This window comes from Oryzias melastigma, linkage group LG23 (assembly GCF_002922805.2).
Source record: "Oryzias melastigma strain HK-1 linkage group LG23, ASM292280v2, whole genome shotgun sequence".
Lineage (NCBI taxonomy): Eukaryota > Metazoa > Chordata > Actinopteri > Beloniformes > Adrianichthyidae > Oryzias > Oryzias melastigma.
This window is the reverse complement of record NC_050534.1, coordinates 19,663,821-19,685,799: the sequence shown is the minus strand read 5'-3', so window position 1 is coordinate 19,685,799 and position 21,979 is coordinate 19,663,821. Positions and strand designations below refer to the sequence as shown.

At 38.9% G+C, this 21,979-nt stretch overlaps 2 protein-coding genes across 3 annotated transcripts in view; one reads left to right on the top strand and one right to left on the bottom strand.

The window, feature by feature from the left end:
- Nucleotides 1–6,598, top strand: part of itih5 (inter-alpha-trypsin inhibitor heavy chain 5) — a 20,829-nt gene extending 14,231 nt beyond the window's left edge. The window contains exons 11-15 of one of the 2 annotated variants that reach the window (XR_002920771.2): nt 416–469; nt 2,204–2,320; nt 3,683–4,060; nt 4,936–5,246; nt 5,321–6,598. Coding sequence is in view for 1 of the 2 variants with exons in the window: in XM_024286803.2 (XP_024142571.1) it covers nt 416–469; nt 2,204–2,320; nt 3,683–4,060; nt 4,936–5,195 (809 nt within the window). In the remaining variant the exon portion in view is untranslated. The other variant, XM_024286803.2, reaches the window with a different exon arrangement.
- tmem110l (transmembrane protein 110, like) lies at nt 5,819–20,725 on the bottom strand. Its single transcript, XM_024286817.2, has 8 exons — nt 20,272–20,725; nt 15,702–15,750; nt 15,527–15,622; nt 15,337–15,458; nt 14,986–15,098; nt 13,843–13,926; nt 13,635–13,763; nt 5,819–7,103 (listed from the first exon to the last, which is right to left on the bottom strand). Exons 1-8 carry the CDS (start codon nt 20,459–20,461, stop codon nt 6,969–6,971), a joined length of 918 nt encoding a protein of 305 aa, XP_024142585.1. The 5' UTR covers nt 20,462–20,725; the 3' UTR covers nt 5,819–6,968.
- Nucleotides 20,726–21,979: the final 1,254 nt, after the last annotated feature.

Genomic DNA, 21,979 nt, shown 5'->3' with positions numbered 1-21,979 from the left:
ATTGTAATTTATTTTATCTAGCATAAATAAAAATGCTGCAAGAACATGTTAAAGACACAAAACCAGGAATACATTCTGCAGTTGATTATCATGTTGGTTTTTATAAAATAGGCAACAGAGCGGCGGTATTACGCTGAGGTTCCAAGACTCTTCTTGGTCAGAAATCCATGAAGGTTTAAAAAGCATAAATGTTTTTATAATGACTATTTTAAATTCAAGCTGACCAAAGTCCCCCTCCGTGAGGCCTAAACGGTCGTTCTTCTAAATAACTGTGTGTATTACCGCCTCAGTTCAGACACTTGGTATTACACTAATACCACGGCCACAGATGGCTGATGTTCCTCACATGGAGGACTTCAGATTAAAGCGTTGACAGCTGTCTTCAGGATGGAGTTAAGTATCATCTTCCTTGCAGGTAAAGACAAGAGGAGACCGGCCAAGAAACCCATCACCATCTCCAAAACATCAGGTGAGCCCCGATTGAATCTGTTTCCTCTGATTTGAAAGGGTTACATTTGAAGGGGTACGGCTGTAGACACTATGGGTGCATATGGAGGGGGGGTCCCTGTAATTTGGACATTTGTCAGACAGTCTGCGGTGATCACAGACGCTGGGATTCCTCTGAACCGGGTCTAATTGAAACACAGGCTCTCAGCGGAGCTTTGGATGTGAAAATGAGCTTTGGAGCACGGAGCCTGAAGGAGTGGAGCAGTGGAAGTTTGTTAATGTAAAGAGAGGGAAGCCATCAGAGGCAGTTAGTGACCCTGTCATTAGTGTCGCTCTTTAATCTCACTGCACCTCTTTGTTTTGGTTCTCAAGCGCCTAGCTAGCTGCTAGCTGGATGAAGAGGGGACGAGCGTCAGAAATGTCTGGAAAACTTCTATAAGTGTGGATTTTGTTGATTCAATATTTTATATTGTCTATAAAAAGACACCAATGAATTCCCTTTTAGCTGCTATGACTGTTCTAGCATCTCTACATGAGACTCTACATCAGGGATGTAATACTCAATCGCACAAGGGGCCAAAATCCAAAACCCACCTGAGGTCGGGGGCCGAACAGGATAAACATTTATTGAACACTAAAACTACATTTTTAAAACTTTTTAACATAAATATGAACTAGATATATACCAACCTGCGTTGATGCTAGTGTGAATCCTGTAAGCTGAATTTGGCCGCTGTAGATGCTAGTGCCGATAGCTGAAGATGCTGAAATTGATAGCTAAAAACACTGAAGCTGATAGGTAAAAATGTTAAAGTTTATAGCTGAAAATTTTGAAGCTGATAGCCAGATAAAATATTAGCTAAATGCCAAGTTAGCCTGAAAAAAATAAAAAATTAGGATAGCCAGACGAGCTACCATGTATCTGAAACAATAGCTAAACTTCAAAATGTCCCAAAAAACTGAAAAAAGGCCTAAATGAGCCAAAACAGCTAGCATGCAGTTGAAAAAAAAGCTTGAACTTCAAAACAGCCTAAAAAAAATGTAAAAACAAAGCCTAAATGAGCCAAAACAGCTAGCATGTAGCTGAAATATTAGCTAAACTCCTACATAGCCTAAAAAAATCTTAGTAAATGCCAAAATAATCCAAAAAGCTAGCAGAATGCTAATTTTTAATACTTAACCGTAACTTTTTAACATAATTATGAATAAAAAAAGGCAAAAATAATATTCCAGAATAAATCAACTGAAATAACTTTCAATATTTTACTCTCTATAAAAATTTATTTTGTGAAAATTATACAAGGCAGAAATAAGCACAAGATAACATTGGGCCATTAATAAGAATAAAACGAAATGATCTGGAGGGCCGGATAGAATATCTGGAGGGCCGGATCCGGTTGTTGATAAATGAATTGTTATAAAATCGTTTCAAAATGAGATAAATCGATAATTGATCTTGTAAAACACCATTCCATACAAGGAATCTGGAGAACTTCTCCTGCACTGATCATTACCAGGTATTTATCTCTGAGTCACTGCTTGAAGTTTTGGCTAAAGATCTCCTGGATCGGGTTTAGGTCGGTGAATCGGATCATTTAAACCAAAACTGACTATGAATCAGATTATCTTTACAATAAATCGTTCCACCTCCACTTATGACCAAAGACCGTCTAGAACTGTGTTGTCCCTAACATCTCCGTGTTCTGATGTTCTTTTGCTGATCCCGTGCTAACACTTCTTCATCCGTGTCTCGTAGCGGACGGTGACCCCCACTTTGTGGTCGAGTTCCCCCTCAGTAAGCTAACGGTGTGCTTCAACATCAACGGTGAACCTGGACACGTCCTGCGCCTGGTTTCTGACCACAAACACTCCGGTGAGCCTGAGGTTTGATGGGTTCCTCCGCATGAGGAACATTTACATTTCTGACCAACTTCCTCTGGATTCTACAGAGAAGAACCCACTGACTCTTGCTCGAGACACGTTAAGTTAGGTAGTATAGATTTAAATGTAATGGCTAGGATGCTCCGCCCCCCACCATGAGAAGGTTCTGGTTCCAGTCCCAACCATGAGCCTTCTGTGTGGCGTTTGCTCTCTCTTCTTGTGTGGGATTTCTGCTTCCCTCAGTCCACAAACATTCTTCTCGGGTTAATTGGTGACTGTAAGTCGTCCTCTGGGAGACTGTGGTTGTCTTTACTTGTTTGGCCCGTGATGGACTGCAGTCTGTCCAGGGTGTATCCTGCTTCTGCCCTGCAGTAGCGGGGTAAGGCCATGTGACCCCAAAATAGTAATGATAAGATTTAACTAATGGGTGGACGCCGGACAGATGTTTAGTTTTGTGTCAACTCTATAAAATCTGCTGCTTGGTACAAAACAAATCTGGTAAAGAATCAGAAGTTCTTTATTTGGACTTAACCCAAACTTTATGTTATGGAAACGTCAAGAGGTCGAATCGATTCAGAAGAATCTACATTTGAAGAGAATTTTAATAATAATCACACAAATCAATGAAAGCTTTGATTATGTTGTTTCCCATTGAAGTGGAATGAGTCCATCTGTTGGTTATTGACCATGATGCTTTGGGTAGGAAATGTTGCAAAAAAAAAAAGTTGCAGGTTTTTAGTGTCATTTCGTTCATCTATCCATCCAACCAACCAACCAACCAACCAACCCATCCACTCATCCATCCATCTCTACATCCATCCACCATCCATCTACCCATCTATCCAACCAACCAACCATCCACTCATACATCCATCTATATATCCATCATCCAGCCATCCATTTCTACATCTATCCATCCATCCATCTCTACATCCATCCATCTCTCCATCCATTCACCCATTCATCCATCATCCATCCACTCATCCAACCAAACCATCCATCCATCATCCAACCATCCATCTCTCCATCCATCTATCACTCCATTCATCTCTCCATCCATCCATCTCTACATCCGTCCATCTATCATCCATCTCTACATCAGTCCTTCCATCCATCCATCTTTACACCTATCTATTTCTACATCCGTCCATCTGTCATCCATTTCTACTTCCATCCATCTCTACATCTATCAATCTCTACATCCATCCATCCATCTCTCCATCCATTCACCCATTCATCCATCATCCATCCATCCACTCATCCAACCAACTCATTCCTCCTTCCCTCCCTTTTGGTTCAGATATTGACTTTTACCGAACTCTAAAATGACTATGTAGCTTCCATGTGTCCACAGGTGTTACAGCCAATGGGAAGCTTGTCGGAGCTCCAGCTCCTCCAGGCAGCCATAAGCAGCAGCGGACGTACTTCAGCAGCATCACCATCGTGGTGGACCGACCCAGACGGGCCTACATCGAGGTGACCCCCAGGAAGGTCATCCTGGACGGACGGGACCGCATCGTCCTGCCCTGCCACTCCAGCGCTGCGGTGGACAGCGGCGTGCTGTCTGTGGCCATCGTAGGGAAGGCCAATGTGACCGTGACCATCGGAGGAAACATCAGCTTTGTCATCTTGTTGCATCACTACAAGAACCCGGCGCCTTACCAAACGGACCACCTGGGCTTCTACATCGGCAACAGTAAGGGGCTGTCGGCCAACTGCCACGGTCTGCTGGGTAGGTGTTGGAGCAGTGAGAGAACTAGAACTATGTGGTCACCTTTAGCTGTTTTTAGGTCGGTTTGGTCTTTATCTAATGATAACATTTATTTATTTGGAATACATCTAAATATTAATTCTTATTAAATTAATAAAGGTTTTACTAACAATTATTGTAGATAAACTAGTGTTAAAATGTTTTACTAAGACATTTTAAATGATAAATGTGTGTTAGTAATAGTTTTTTAGAACAGTTATTGTATCGGAATACAAGTTTTCTGACAGTTATTTTAATTAATGTTAATAAGGTTTTACTAACGATTATTTTAGTAAATCAATGTTATTAAAGGATTTTCTAAAAGTTAGTTTAAATTAGATAATGTTAATACAAGCTTTACCAACAGTTATCTCAAAATAATTAGTGTTGATTAACAGTTTTTATTATTAATAGTAATAAAGGTTTTACTAACAGCAGTTTAGTTAATTAATGTTATTAAAGGAAATACTAATAGTTATTTTTTTTATTAAATAATGTTATTAAAGGATTTACTAACAGATAATTTAATTAAATAATGTTAATAAAGGTTTTAATAACAGTCATTTTAAATTAATTCGTGTTAATAAAAGTTTTACTAAATTTTATTTTAAAGTACTTCATCTTAATACAGGTTTTATTACGTTTTTTAATTAACATTTTTTAGTAAATGTGTTAACATTTGTTTTTCACTAATTAATAATAATTTCTGTATGTGTTAATGAACCTTTATTAACATTTTAACAAGTTTTCTTAATGATTATTTATGAATGAATAATTTATTCCTTAAGAATGTCATAAATAAACGGTACTTTTATTTATAAGAATAACAGCTGAGGTTTGACTCGTTCCGCTCTCAGGTCAGTTCCTGCACCAGGAAGTGGGTCTGGCGGAGCTTCCTGTTGAGGTGGGGGCTCAGCCGTCCACCGTCCTGAAGGTGAAGGATCGGTCTGTGCCGGTGGTCCACAAAAGCAGGAGGATCTACAGCGGCACGCAGAGCGTCGACTGCTGGTTCGCCCGCAACAACGCAGCCAAGCTGATAGACGGCCGATACGAGGACTATGTGGCGCCGCACATGTTTGACACGGGAGACTCGCCGCAGAGGACGAACCGGATGTGAGGGGGCTTTGAAAAACCGACACAAAACTTTTTAAGCTTTTATCACTTAAAGGTTTATCATATTTTGTATTAAAAGTTTTGTATTATTTTGTAAATAAAACCTTTAACCCCATATCTGATGTGAAGGATGTTTTCCCACGCAGCTTAACCTGTCAGGAGGATCCCACCTGGTTACCACGGAGACGTAACCCTTATTGCTGTGAAGGGACACACACCTAACACACAGCAACACTTCCCTGTCATCAGGTGGAGGTCACAGGGCTCCAGGCCCCGCCCCCACAGGTGTGTTCTGTCCAGGCCGTCTGTCATCTCGCTGCCTCGCCGCAGGAATTCAGCCGCAAACGCGGGTTCACCACGTGTCAATCATCTTTATTCAAGTATAGAGCGATTCTCCTACACTGTAAAAAGTCAAACATTTGATCAATTAGCACAAATTCTGTCATTTGGTAAATTCAAAATTATTAGTTTTCATCAAATTAAAATTTAGAGTTGATGATTTACTCAACTTAAATATAACAAAAGACAGAATTTTTGCAAATTGATCCAATATTTTACTTTTTATAATGTAAATGAACTAAAATCTTCTCCTTTAAAAATCGAATTGACCACAAATTGGACCAAAAATATAAATAAAAGTTTTAATAAACCACAGATTTAACATCCAAAACATTTGGCCTGAAACGACATTTACATTTGAGTTCATCTCTATAAACACTTTAAAAAGTTTACAAAATGAAACAGAAAAACTGAAATTTTACATTTATGTTCCCAAAATTTGCTGTCATTTTCATAAGTGTGTGTATTCTAATATGGGATGTTTAGGCAAAATGACCTCAAAAACAAACACAAACGTCTGATTTTTATTGTTTTTGACTTTTAAAAAAAGAAAAGAACTTTGGTTACATAAAATGTTCTTAAAGCAAATGATTACTTTAAAATCAGTGAGAAAATAGCCCTTAAACACCATATCTAACATGTAAAATGAAATATTACATTTAATATTATTTTTACGTATGAAATATTACAAGTTTAGAATCCCGCCACTTTAAAGCAACAACAAAAAGAGTAAAAAAAGGTTCGATTCCCTGTTTTCCTGGAATTCAGACGGTCTGAACTCCGTCGTGTCGTGACCTTTCGACCTTTCCTCATGAATGTAACCTAAAAAAAAGGCTGAACACACGTGAATTCATACGACCTGAGCGATCTCAGAAATGTAAACATGTTTTATCCTGGAGCTGCAAACACCACCTGAGGAATGACTGAGGCCGCATCTCCATTAAAGAAGGTGGTTTTACTCAAAAGTAGAGCAGGAACACAATCTGTGATAAATGAGACCCAAAAATTCCTGTTCTGTCTGTTAGATTCTAGCCCTTGAGATACTTAATAAAAGTCTCCCTTCACACATTTATGGCCTGGGCTTTACTTTAAATAATAATATAATATCATCACATTTGTTCTACTTTGAAAAAAAAAATTTTTTAAGGCAAAAATCAGATTTTAATACATTTTTTATGTAAAAATTCATAAATTTATCAATTAAATTTCCACTTTTGTTTTAGTTTATTTCTTTAAATATATGAAAAGTGTTTTTAAAAATAATTTTGACCATAACTTGTAGAAATAAACCTATATTTAATCAGATTGTGACGCAGATTGACAGTTTTTGGCCCAGAAAACGAGACGAAAGGACAAAAGTGGAGCTTCTGACTGCAGAGGAAGGTAGCTCCGCCCCTCCAGCTGATCCCGGAGGGAAAGGTTCGGAGTGGGCGGGGATTCACACCAACACCCAGCTGGGCCTCACAGGTCCACCTGAAAACTGCACGTGACCTTCTCCGACCTCGGCTGGCTCCTCCTCCTCCTCCTCCTGGTCCGAAGCGTCGTCTGTGTCCGTCTCCACCATCAGCAGAACCTGAAAAACCACACTCGTCAGACGGAGCGGTCCCTGCAGGCTCGGTTTGGAAAATCGGTCTGTTTCTGTGCAGAGATGTGAAAACCCGGCAACCATATGGTTCCTTTTATTTGAATGACACATGGGAAAGCTATGAAGGCCTTAACGACGTTCAGGGGGAATGTGGTGATATGTAAAAGAAAGGGGCGGAGCTGAGTTGAAAGAAAGCAGCCCCGCCCACCTGGTCCCACAGGAACACGGGTCAGACTTTTACAATTTAGTTCTGTTTACTAATGAGGAACGTGCTGACAGCTTTTCTCTCACTGTCGGATGAAAACACAGAAGGAAAAAGTGAACTGGAACCAAACGGGAGCTAAAAATGATCCATGTCATAGACCGTATACAGATGGACCGACCAACCCCTCCCCCTTGTGTTCCAAACAGGAAGTACCCGCTCCCTTAGACTTCCATTTTTTGTCAGATTAACCATCTTTCTAATTCTAAGACATTTTTTCTTTATCACAAGTTATTCAACTGACCAATCAGAGGCCTCAATAAAAGCATGCGGCTCCAGCTGGCCCCGCCTCCACCATCTGATTGACAGATTCACCCGCTCTGCTTTTAGTGGAAGGGGTGTGGCCTTCAAACAAGCTTCCTCACGATTGGTGACAATAATTCCTCAATAAACATGACCCGGACCGACTCGGACTAATCTGTGTCGACTGGTGGAAATCAGTCACAAAATGGCGGCAGGCGTAAAAGGAAATGGCGGCGAAAACTTTGGCCGGATTTGAGGAGGGCTGGAGGTAATTTGGACTAATTTAGTTAACTGAGGAATTTTAGGCTGTTTTGGAGTTTAGCTAGTACACTAGCAATGTGCTAGCTTTTTTGGCTAATTTGGCATCTACTGAAGTTTTTTATTCTAATTTAGAGTTTAGCTAATATTTTAGCAACATGCTAACCTTTTCGGCTAATTTGTTATCTATTAAGGTTTTAATTTATAGTTTAGCTTCTATTTTAGCAACAGGTTAATGCTTTTGACTAATTTAGTTTTCTGATTAATTTTAGGCTGTTTTGGAGTTTAGCTAGTACATTAGCAATGTGCTAGCTTTTTTGGCTAATTTGGCATCTACTGAAGTTTTTATGCTAATTTGGAGTTTAGCTAATATTTTACCAACATGGTAATGTTTTTGGCTAACTTGTTATCTAATAAGATTTTTAGGCTAATTTAAATTTAAGCTATTTTAGCAACATGCTAACGATTTGGACTAATTTAGTTAGTTTTACTGTTTTGGAGTTTAGCTAGTACATAAACAATGTGGTAGCTTTTTGGCTAATTTGGCATTTAGTGAAGTTTTTTATGCTAGTTTGAAGTTTAGCTAATATTTTAGCAACATGCTAACGTTTTTGACTAATTTGTTATCTACTGAGGTTTTAATAGGATCATTTAGAGTTTAGCTTCTATTTTAGCAACATGCTAACGTTTTTGACTTATTTAGTTTTCTGAGGATTTTTATGCTATTTTGGAGTTTAGCTAGTATTTAAACAACGAGCTAGCTTTTTTGGCTAATTTGGAGTTTAGCTCGTATTTAAGCAGCACACTAAATATTTTTGCAAACTTAGCATTTATTAGGGATTTTAAAGCAATTTTACCACAATTTTTCAGATATTTAGGTGAACTCTAAAGTTATTTCATAAAATTTCCAGTCTTTTAGCAAATTTGACGTTTTACAAATAGTTTTTCCATTTTCAGCAAATCACTAAAGTACTTCAAGTAAATTGCATCACAATTTTTGGCAAAAAGCTTCAGCGACTACTTTCAGTAAAAAGCATTCACACTAGCATTAATGCAAGTCCTGCAACTTTTTTAGATATTTTTTTTTATGTTGATTTGTTTAGTCTTATTGGTTCCTGTTCCAAAAAGTCAGGCATTAATTTCATTACCATTCATTGATCTGAGAAACCAAATATTGACGGCTGTATCTGTTATCAACCTTTAAATCATAATATCCTACAGGAATCTCCACATTTTATAAATCAGTCTATAAATCATCATTTTTCTTAAATATAAAGGAGATTAAAAGAAGTTTCAGGTAGTGTGAATTTTAAACTGAGATTAAACTAGACTGTAGAAGCTGAAGAACATGGAAATGTCAAATCCATCTGATCTCAATTTAGGATTAGCTCATTCAGATGTAAACAAAGTACTGTTATATGGTGGAATCTTTTGCTTAATCTTAATTTATGAACCGTTTGGGATTCAGGATAGGATAGAAGTTGCAGTAAAACTATTGTGGAATAACAGGTTACAGCCAGAAAATGAAACGCAGCTGTGAGGAGAGAGAATCTGGAACCACAGATTTGTTGGAAAGCTGAACCATGATCCCTGTTGCCCCACCCAAACGCCGTCAGACCTTTTCAATCAAAACGATCTCGTCAACAGAAGCTGTTTGACGAAGTGAAGCAGCAGAAAGATCTGAAAAGGAAAAAATATTACCATCGTTGACATGTTTCCATATGAAAGGCATAGAAAGATCTACTCTGATGAAACTGGTCTTTTGGAGTTTGTAACATGTTCTTCTGGCATTTTACTGCAGAAAATTATGCTTTTTGGAGTATTTCTTAATAAAATTGTTGTAAATCAGGAGCAATAAAAAAACACACATTCTCACCCCCAACTCCTCATATATGGACGTATAGTTTGGACCCCTCCGCGCCACTTTTGGATGTTTTGGATGCCCCCAACTCGTCGTTTTTTGACATGCTGGCTGTTTCACAATAAATCAGGGGTCCCCCACCCCCGGATAGCGGACTGGTACCAATCTGAGGGCCACAGACAGTAAAAAAAATGCATACCCTAACCAGGGGTCCCCAATCCATGGGACGTAGACCAGTCCGAGGGCCACAGACAGGGAAAAAATGAAAACACTAATCAGGGGTCCCCAACCGGTACTAGTCCGAGGGCCGCTTGGTAATGGGCAGATGGAAAAAAAACATACACTTTTCAAGGGTCCACAACCAAAAAGATTGTGAACCTGTACCAGTCCGAGGGCTGCAGATAGGAAAAAATGCATACGCCAATCAGGGGTCCCCAAGCGTTACCAGTCTGAGGGCCGCTTGGTAAAGGGTCACAGAAAGGGGAAACTTTGTTTCTTTCTGATTTTCTACTTTCTGATTCTAACGTTTTATTTTGGAAAACTACCGGATTCTGTTCACCACGTCCACCTGTATTACAGAGTCGCTGCTTGCTCAAACCGCTAGCTATGCTAAAATGTAATAAAAGCCAAACAATAAAATGTATTTGTCAAGTTTCTTAGAGGAGAAAAGATCCAGTGAGGAATCTGAAGAAGAGCCTTCGCGTTCAGAGGAACATAAAGCCGCTGTTCACAGACAAAACCAGGAGTCTTCCTCGGCGCACAGAGACGGTTGTTTCCATGTAGCGACTCTGGAATGTTTCACATACGCTCACGATTCATAAAGATACAAACAAGATGGATTCATGATTATTATTCTATTTAGAAAATACCAGTTTCACAACGATTGTGTCGTTCGGTTTTGCTTCATTTATTCATCACATCTGAAACGTCGGACGCGACTGAAGTTAGCGCTCGGTTGTTAGCATCCCGTCTCGACATTAAAGGGAAAATCTTCATCACAAAGTCTACGTTTAAACCAACACAAATGAACCTCTGGATCGTTTCCAACAGTCCAGTTAAAACAGAAGATGAACTTTCCTGAAGCTGGAAGTCCCATTATAAAAGCTACCGTCAAACACGGCGGTGGCAGCATGATGGTGTGGGTTGATAACTGATAAAATCAGATGTAGATGTGAAATAAATACAGTTATTGGTTTTTATTCAATTAATAAGGACGTTTTTACAAATTAAAATAATTGTAGACTATTTCAGTCAGAAATCTGTGTAGTCGTCTTTATTTTTTAGGATAATTCTAGATGTTTTAAGGTGGTAAAACTCCTCACTTCAAACTTTATCTACTTTTCTCAGACAGATACGGCACAGAGGAGGTTGAGTGACAAAGTCTGCAGCCAATCAGGACACAGAACACAATGCACATTTAAAAAAATCCGTGAACAGTGAAAGATGCGATATACTGACAGACTATTGTATACCAATATTTTATGTGATGAACCAAAATGCACAAACTGAAACCAAACTTTATGGCAGTTTTTTTACAGCTCTAGATTCAGAGATCATTACTCTGGAGGAGTAATAATTATAAAATCTGAGGTGGTCAAAAGGGATCCACTTATAAAAGCTGTGTGTTTACAGGATTTTGGAATAAAAAACTGTTTTCATCATCGTGTTTTTGCCCCCATTCCTCTGTGACCCCCCCACACATACTCTCTACAATGCTTTCCAGAACATTAGCGAAGCATAAATGTCACTTTTTTCCTGGGATGAAAGCTTGATTTATGACCGTCTGGCAGCCGACCAGCAGAGAGAAGGGAGGAGGAGGAATAAACACTCATGTAATGGATGTGTCACACAGTCCAAGACTCATTCGCAGGGAATTCAGTTAGTGGAGGGAGGGGGCAGGATCACATGGGATTCAATGAGGAGGCAGATGCAGAATCAGACCTTTTGTAACAGCAGACAGACACAGTTCAGTGATGAGAACCAGCGACAGCAGCTTCATGTTTACAATGGAGCTAAAATGAGGATTTATTATCACAGCAGAAAACATTTTACAGACCACAGTAGCTGGAATATTTAAGAAAAGCACCTTTTTGTTCTTAAAACTCAAACATTGTGAGCGAGAACATTTAACATTAAATTATTTGGTTTAAGTTGACTTTTTCCGTATAAATAAATGTTTTAAAAAAACTCTTTTATGGCAAACGATTGTTTGCATTGACAGCTGTCAAGAAAAGTGGATTTCTATAGAATTTTTTACTTTCAAATCCTGCTCTGTTGTGCTTCAGCTCCACTTTTAAAGGGTTAAACAACGCTGAATAAACTTTTTTTGGTTGTTTACTTGTAAAAATTGGGCTTTAAAAGTGCTGTCTGTTTTGTAAATTTAAAAAAACTTCTCAAATTTCTTATCTTAGTCTGAAACCATATGTGTGCTGCCACTTACAGATTGAAATGAGGTACTGCAATAAAATTTTGTGATTGGTCAACAGGTGTAAGTTCCACATCATTGCAGAAAATTCTAAAAGCCCCGCCCATTTTTGAACGATCTACGGTGACAGCAGCGGAACTTGTCCCGCGACATTGAGAGCGATGGAGGTTGCCTCGCAACGCCGAGAGTGTCACAGATCGCCCCACAAATCCAAGAGTCGTGGAGGTCGTGCTGCGTTCCGGAGAGTGGTAGAGATCGCCCCAGGACGCCAAGAGAGCCAGAGGTCGCCCCGCAACGCCGGGAGTGTCGGAGATACCCCACAATGCCAAGACTGGCCAAGGTCAACCCGCAATTCTAAGAGTGGCAGATGTTGCCCCGAGATGCTCAGAGAAGCAGAGATTGCCCCGCAACACAATCAGTGGTGGAGCTTGTCCTGCGACTTCAAGAGTGGCATTGATTGCCCCGCAACGTCGAGAGTATCGGAGATTTCCCTGCGAGGCCAAGACAGGTGGAGGTCGCCTTGTGACTTTTAGAGTGGCCGAGATTGGCCCAAAACGCAGAGAGAGGCGGGGATCGTACCCGCGACACGAAGAGCGTCGGGGATTGCTCCGAAACCCCAAGAGTGGCGGAGGTTGCTCCAGAATGCTAAGAGTGGCGGAGCTTGCCCCACAACTCAGAGAGTGGCGGAAGTTGTTCTCCAATTCCAAGAGTGGCAGAGATTGCACCGCAACCCCAACAGCATTGGGGAGTGACCTGCAAGGCCAAGAGTTGCAGAGATAACCCTGCGACTTTGTGAATGGCGGTGATTGCTCCACAACATGGAGAGTGGCGGAGGTTGTTCTGCAATTCCGAGATTGGCAGAGGTTGCCCTGCGACTTCGAGAGTGGCTCAGATTGCAACGCGATGCCAAGAGCATCAGAGATTGCCCTACGAGGCCAAGAGTGGCAGAGATTGCCCTACGACTTCGAGAGTGGCGGAGATTACCCCGCAATGCCAAGAGTGACCATGGTTGCGGCGCGATGCAGAGAGGCTGTCTGGCAGACAGAGGGGCAGGCGGCCTGCTTGGGCCTCCTGAACCTTATGATTTTTTTTCTTAATTTCATAAAGACAATAATAAACAGATCTCTCTTACCTCAAGGTAACCTCACTGTCACTATCAATCACAGATCTAGACAATACCTCCCCCAACCAGCCCGCCTGTCCTAGCCCCGCCCCCTGTTCTTTTTTTGTATTTTTCAGATCTGGGCTGAGAGTGGAGTCAGCCTCCAACTGTCCTGTTGTTTTACCCTTTAAACCTCCACACTTCATGACTCGTTACCATGGTAACTTTAAAGCATCCATGATTGACAGAAGCTATAAAAACTTCTTCAGGTTTGGTTTGTTAAACTGCATAAATCAGGTTTAAACCAGATCTATTTTTTTAGAAGTTTGAATTCTTTTTGGACTTAAACGAAGTTTAAAACTCCTCACCCGCGTCTCCTCGCTGTTCCCTCGAGGCCGGGAGTCGGCCTCCGTCACCAGTCCGCCACAGGCGTCATCAAGGCTTACGGTTTTGTACTTCCTCATGGTCAGGCTGTCCACCACCCAGAACATGATGGACTGAAGGAGCCAAAGAGACGAGTCAGAGCCTGCAGGAAGTGAGCGGGAGGAGCAAACTCCACCTGGAGGTGAAACTCACGTTCACGATGAAGGGCACGATGAGCATGACCAGCGCCAGCTCCAGCTGAGGGTTAGCGATGTAGCTCAGCAGCACCTCCTGCAGCTGAGGGGTGAAAGACACCAGGAAAATTAGCAAAATATCAAAACTCCTTCTGGGTATTTCCTCTTGAAGTCACGTTTTTGCACTTGGTGGTGGAGGTGGTTTTCGAGGCGTATCAAAATCGACATATTTTCCAAAACTGCGACTGAAACACTTTTTTCAAATTAAATGAGTCATGTGACCAACAACCGGATACCACGCTTATCGTCGAATGTGCAAAATTGTGTTTTTTTTTACATTTCTTGAATTTCGATAAAGTTTTACGCATATGTGTAATAGAAACAAAGTTACTATTTTAAGTCACACAAAACAATAGAAACCTTTAATTTTATCAAATTTGCAAGCACTTTTCTAGATTTGATGGTAAAGTCAGTAAAAATGCGCATTTGCGTTAGCTAACAGCAGATTTTTCAAAACGTCAAACAGTTTTTAAAGAAAAGATTTTTTGAACAAAGGAAATCGGGTCTCTGAGCAGTCAGGGGGGAGTCACGCTGGCAAGGAAAGTGCTAACAGCACCACCCAGAGGCCGAAAGTATATTACAGCCTTAGAGTTTTGGAACACTATGGAGAATCAATGGCAAACGGATAAGGGGTTTTAACTAAAAAACCCACAGCCTTCACCTGGCGGGCCAAATTTGGCACCCATGATTTAAGGGGAACAGGACTGTAAAAGAAAAATCCTGGAGCGAGATTCACCAGATTGGACATTTGGCATCAAGCCTCTTCCAACTGTGAGTACATGCACTATTGGGTGTTGACAGAACAAGTACATTTGCAACACATACGACAATGGGACGTTCCATTTTGTTATTTTAGTTTGGGCTTGTAGTCTTGATTTGTGGGCTTTGTTTATTTGTTTTCTTTGGGTATTTTTAGTCAGGCAGGGATCTGCTGACTCCGCCGGTCAACACGGCTGGGTCAACAGTCTCCCTGACTTCTTTCATGTTTGGCCAAGGTTTCAATTCCTTTTTGGTTTGTCTTTTTGTTTGGACCAGAACACTAATTCCTTTTCTCCACATCATGTCCGGTTGTGAAAGCGCTTATTCTTTCATTCATTCTCACCTGGGACCATCCTGGGACGAGCAGCACCAGGGTGACCACACCTTTTTCTAGCACCATGATGAGCAGGTAGATGCCGCACTGAGCGAGCCACGGCGCCGCCTGGGGGGGGTCACCTGGCGGAACAAGCAAACAACTTTCTAAAGGATTTCACCATCTGTTGGTTTATTTCTTTAAATCACACCGAAAAAGTGAAGGGAAGCCAAAGGGAATCTTTTCCAGACTCAGCTGCAGCTGGAGACTTTGGGTTCCCTCCAATGTGTTTCTTTAAGGAGCAACAGCACCCTCTAGTGGCGGAAACCAGAACTACACATCATCATTTTCCTGGTGGTTTTTGTTGGAAAAGCTTCTCACCATATTCTCCAAACCTCAACAGGGACCACTGCTTGACCTCCACTAGCTTTGACACCAGCTTGACAGCCAACCAGATGACCAGCATGCCCAGAGTTGCGTCCAGCAGGAAATTGATCAGATACCTGCAGGGAGAGACGACATTTCAGCTGAGATGTTCCTGACAGATGTCAGATTAAAGTCTGAAACTCACAGAGAGCAGGGGTCCTCTTTGGTGAGTGTGGACAGGAAAACGTTGGCAAAGTGGATGAACAAAGCGCCGATGGCTTGTTTGGACGTATCGAAAAGCCTGGAAAAGATGAGATTCCGATTACCTTTTGTTTGTTTGTTTGTTGTGCATTTTTGACCTGAAGAAAAAAATTCCTGACCAGATCCTCCACGGTCTCCTGATCCCCAAAGGCTCCCGAAAGCGCTTCACTGCAAACACAAGTCGGCACGGTTAAATCAACGGTTTTCAGGGACACGAAACCGTTTGACCTCCAATTAAACCTCATCTATCAGCGGAGCAGCGGGGCGGAGAGGACGAATAAAACTCGCATGTCGGCCTGGTTCCATTCTGCCACAACACCCCTATTATGCCCCAGAGACTTCACTTCAACAGGCGCCCACTGTTCCGGATCTCAGGATCTCCCAAGGACGGGGAATGTGACTCGACATGTGAAAACACGACCAGACCTCCAGCTGAGGATTCAAAGAATGAGTTTCCACAGGAAGATGGGACTCCAGATTACTCTGATCAGAGCTCGAATAAGGCAAAACACACCTTTATGTGAGGAAAAAGTTATCACCATAGCATTCAGCCTTTGAAAAATGCAACAGAAACTGTGAGACTGAACATTTAAACATAAAAATCCTGTTTTTAACATGATGATGGGGAAAATTAAGATTTCTTTATCAAATTATTGTGATTTAGGAGCACATAAAAAAATACAGTTTGAAACAAATCGCGTTTGTGATGTAGAAAATATTGTGGGCGGAGCTAAAATCTCCCTGCTCCGCCTAATTCTGATGTATCCTAAAGTGGCTTATGTAAAAAAAAACTTTCTAATGAAAATAATCAGCACATACTTTTGATTATTGATACTTGATTCGTGTTAATGACTTTTCTATTTTTTATTTTGTGTTACCTGATTTATTTTAAAGATTTTTCTATTCAAAAAAGGAAAAAAAATCTGTAAACGTTCCTATAATACTTGCTTTAAAGTAAAGACTCTTCCAATGGAAAATAATCTGCATATGTATATACTTCTGTTGATATTTGATACTTAATATTAATGATTGTTTTTAATAATGGAAAATAATCTGAACATATTGTCTGAATTTTGACAATAGATCTGAATATGCAATGACAGAATCTGAAATAGTGTTACATCTACTTACGTATTCATGTGTAATATGTAACATAAATCTTCTATTACGATCAGATCTTTGTTTTCATTCTAGAATACTGGGTTTATTTTCTATGGCAGTTTGAAGAGTTTAAGAAAAAGAGAAAATGTTCAAGTCTAAAAAAGTGTAGTAGTGAGGACTGTTACAGCCTTAAAACATCTGGAATGGTTAAAAACAAAGCTGAATACTTTCATATTTTACACGTTCATTTGTCCACATTATAATGAAACAGTCTGGCTGCTGCAGACCAAAGAGGGTTTCATTTTGAAAAAGTCTGCAGAACACCTTATGAGCAGCAAACATCGGCGAAAACAACCAAAATAAATGAGGTTAGCGCGATCATCTGCTCGTTCTCACTCCTCAGGCACGCAGCATTTGATTGGTCGCTGCACGTCCTCCATCAGACGGACTGACGGCTCCTCTGTCCTGAAACACTCAGCTCTCCTCAGCTTCACTTCCACTGGATTTAACCCTTTAACACCGGAGCTTCATGAAAGTTCATGAAAACAATGTTTACTTTTAACAGGATTTAAAACGATAAAAATGAGAGAAAAATCTCTTCAAATTCGTTCTGGGAACAAACTAACAAAAGACAAACAAAAGTTGAATAGCAGTTTGAATCCTACAACAGAGTATGAGGGTCACCAAAAAAAAAAAAAAAAATTACGAGTTTTAAAGTCATAAAATTATGACTTTATAACACGTACACTTATTAGATAAAAAATTGTAAATTTACATGGTTTAAAGTAATGATCTTGTAAATTTATAACTTTTTTTTCTTGTATAGTTAAAAGAAAAAGTACTTAATTTACAACTTTACAACAAGTAAATTTACGACTTCTTTTCTCATAAATTCAAGACTTTTTTTCTTGTAAAATTAAGAGAAAAAAATAATGAATTTACAACTTTACAACATGTAAATTTATTCATCTTTTGCTGTAAATCTATGACTTTTTTATTGTAAATTTACAACTTTTTTCGTTGTAAACGTCTGACTTTTTTCTCGTAAACGTACAACATTTTTTTCATACATTTTTTGCGTTTTTCTTGTAAATTTAGAAGAAAAAGGTCATGAATTTACGACTTTACATGTAAATTCACTAATCTTTTGTTGTAAATCTGACTTTTCTCGTAAGTTTACGACTTTTTTGTTGTAAATGTAAAACTTTTCTCTTATAAATGTACAACTTTTTTGTTGTAAATTTATGAATTTTTTCTTGTAAATTTACGAGAAAAAATTCATGAATTTACAACTTTACAACATGTAAATTTTATTTTATTTTTTTGTAAAGTTATTACTTTTTCCTCAAAAATTTACAACTTTTTTGGTACATTTTTAACTTTTTTTCTTGTAAATTTATGAGAAAGAAGTAATGAATTTACGAATTTACAACATGTAAACTTAAGACTTTTAATTTTGTAAATTTACAAGCTTTTTTTCTCATAAATTTACAACTTTAAAACATGTAAATTTATGAGAGAAAAAGTCATAAATTTGGCTTATTACTTCCTAAATCATAAATATATGACTTTTTTCTCGTAGATTTAAAGTCATAATATTTTTTGTTTGTAAACTGGCCCTAATACTCCATGGTAGAATCCATGTTGCTTTCTATTAAAGTTATTTTAAGTTTTTATTAAAAAGAGTTCCAGTAAAGCCAACCTAAAAAACAAGAAAATTTCAACCATTTTTTTGTTTTCTCAGCAAAAAGGTCAAAGCTGAAGGAATAAAACATCCAAATCTCATAACTCTGCATGTTCCACGTCACAGGCGAAGCACTCTGACAACCAAGCGGAGAGGGGGGGTTATTGATTCCTTCACCAATAAGTAACTGAGTGCAGATTAGGTCACATGACATCTCTCCTCTTTAAGGCCCTGCAGCACATTAGAGCTCTGAGGATCCTCCAGCAGTGAAACCAGCTGATTGATTGGATGATGAAATCGCTATCATTGCAATGACCTTTCACACGACAGTCAAACAACTCTGTGGTGCAGCAGTAACGACAATCCAACACTGATCATGTGGTCGACGTTCTCCAGGTCAGCGACCACACAATCAGGTTTTCCCAGAGCCGTTGTTTAGACTGATTAAATCCAGTGGTTGCCAATGACTCAGAACGACCAATCACTGCTAACTGACGTCGTCTGGCTCCAACATGGCGGCGTCCATAACGCAAAAAAAATGTTGACTGAATTGACTTTATTCGTTTTAAGTAAACCACAAAGCTAAATCAGAATCAGGCAGGCAGAGGTCAAAGATCGTCGGGTTCGTCAAAGAAGAGACTAGAGACATCAGAGTCCAGGCGAGGGTCAGGGCAGGCGGCAAGCAATTAGAGATAAAGCAGGGTCAGAAACAGAAGATCAGGTCCTGAGAGAAACACTCAGTAATGCAGACTGAGTGGGACAAACAATACTTCGTACAGGGTGCGATGTCAAGCGTTTTACGGTAGCTATTTATGAATCCAGTGTGTTCTGATGATGAAAACGTTGTTGGTTTATTAAAAAAAAATCATTTAAGTCCTTTTTTTTACCCTTAAAATTGTTCAGAAGCAAAGCATTTTGGCATATATTCCCAGATCTAGTGAACAATGATGCACAGGGGTTCTTTGAAGAGAATTCTGGGACATTTCTAAGGCATTTAGGAATTGTAGATTTGAACATCCCGACAAAATGACAAACTGTCCACTAAATAGCAAGTAGTGATGGAATACAAACACAATATAAAAGAATTAACAAAAAAAGAAAAATTGTTAAGGAATTAAATAAACTTTGTTGTAAAAGTATGTGAACCCCATGGGAGTACCTAAATCTCCCAAGAAATAGACACGTTCTTTTATATTTCAATTTAAATCATAACGATTGGAGAAAAACATTGCCTGCTTAAATCTCACCAATTTATGTTTTTACGGAACACAATTGTGCGTCCAGTTTATGCATAAAACCAAGTAATTCCAAAGTGTTCACATATTTTCTCCTGTATTTACATTGTTATTGCAACTAAATAACTAAAAAACAAGAATTAACGGTTATGTTTTATATTTAAATTAATTTTCTGTATATATAAGTATTTATTTACTTTTTTTTCCATATACAACAGTCAACAGACTATGCAGGTAAGTTTTGTCTGGTTTGGTATACCATAATTTTTAAATTTATTTTGGTCAGTGTAGTCTAAATTTTGACTGGTTCTGCATTCTATAATTGTATTATTATTATTTTATTTAATTTTTTTTGGTCAATGAACCTACATTTTGACTGGTTTGGCATTAAATTTTTTATTTTATTATTTTCTTTTGGTCAATGTGGTCTAAATTTTGACTGATTTGGCCTTCCTTTTTTATTGGTCACTGCACCTAAATTTTGACAGGTTTTGCATTCCATCATTTTTATTATTATTATTATTATTATTATTATTATTATTTGTCATTGTGGCCTACATTTTGATAGGTTTGGCATTCCATATTTTTTGTTTTTTGATTTATTTTTTTTGTAAATGCGGCCTAAATTATGACCGGTTCGGCATTCCATACATCCCAGACTCTACTCACACATCAGAGTGCTGAAGGCGACGACGGCCAGCAGTCCCTGGATCAGAACCCCGAACCTGTCCGTCAGAGCTCCGTTATCGCAGCCGTGAGGAATGGTGTCGTCAATGTCGGTCATATTCGTGACCTCCAAGGTCGAACTGTCCAGAACCCGTCTGACCAGGAAAAGCCCGCTGTATCCCACCAAGTCCATGATGACCCAGAGGGGAAAAGGGGGAATAAAAAAACGGAGCGGTTCTTCGCCTCGCGCTCCCTCCAAATGTCCAAATTCCGACCTGTTTGGAAGGTAAAACCCGCGCCAGTGTTTTTGGCGGCTACATCTCGTGATTCCTCAGTGGAAGAACGGGATCGATCATCAGAGTAGCATGAAAAATCCACGTCCACTGAAGAAACAAAAACAAGGAGCCCCACTTCCGATAACCGAATTTACAAAATAAAAGCTGACAAAGAATAGCATTTTCTCACACAATATTTATTCATTTGATTTAATAAAATTATTTTTTTATGTATTTTTTTAAAGCCATAAAGAAACAAATGAAAGATATAATCACGAATCCAACGTTGGATTAAATATTTTTATTTTATTTAAAACATTTTAAAAGAAAAATGCGAATATTTACACAATATTTTTAATTTTAATATAGTGAAATTATTATTTCTCCTCTAAAAATATACACTTTTACATTTTTTACATTTTTGTACAGCTTTATTTTGAAAAGACGTGTCATGCAACTTCCTGTTATTGTTCTGTCAATTGAGTGTCGATCACAGTGATTCTCTGAGGAAAATGAAGATCTTTTTTTGGTTAAACTGGAATGTTTCTGTAGCTGCTATCACTGAGAGGCGACTAGAAGGAATCTGTCAATAAATTTGGATTATTGTAGATTATTATGGATCAATCAGGTTTCCAGCGTACTGCCCTTTTTTTATATATTTATCAAAATCATTTGGTTGTTCATGGGGGAAACTGATTCGCTGTGGCGACCCCTGAAGGGAAAAGGAAAAGATGAAGTTTATGAACACCTTGAATTTTTTTTTTCAGTTAGATAAATGCAGAATTGTGTTTTATGTATTCATTTATTTGTCGTTTTAGCCTCCTTTCATTTGCTGTTTGCTAAAAACAGTTTTTTCATTCTTTATTAAGCTGTAAATGGAAAGGCTCCCTCCAAAAGCTGGGCCATCTTTAAATCTTTAAGAATTTCCTTGTTGTGGAAACTATGGATGTATTTGTCCATGGAGACTTCAAACTTTGTTTTTCTTAAAGGCTGACCCCAATGACCTTTAGTTATGCTGCTGTAGACTTTCAGAATGTGCTGGAGGTATTTCTTCTCCCATATGTACACTTCCTCTGTCGGCCTCCATTCTTACCCATTGAAATTCATTTTACAAACTTGTTCCTTTTCTGTTGCCAGATCTTCCTGTGTTTCTTTTTCTGTTTTTTCTTTCAGTTTTTCTGACCACAATTATCTCATTTCATTCCCAGAATGGGGATTACACCAACAAAATTTCCAATATTGATGTTTTAATGAAATTTATTCAATTTAACCTCATTGAAAAAGCATGAATATTTTATTCTTTTCATGTAAAAATACAGATGCACAAACACAAATGAACATAAATGTAAAACTAGAGACGTTTGCACAAAATAAGCAGAAAAGACACAAAACAGAAAACTAAAAAAAGAAGATGGATTTTTGTGAAGCAAGTTTTG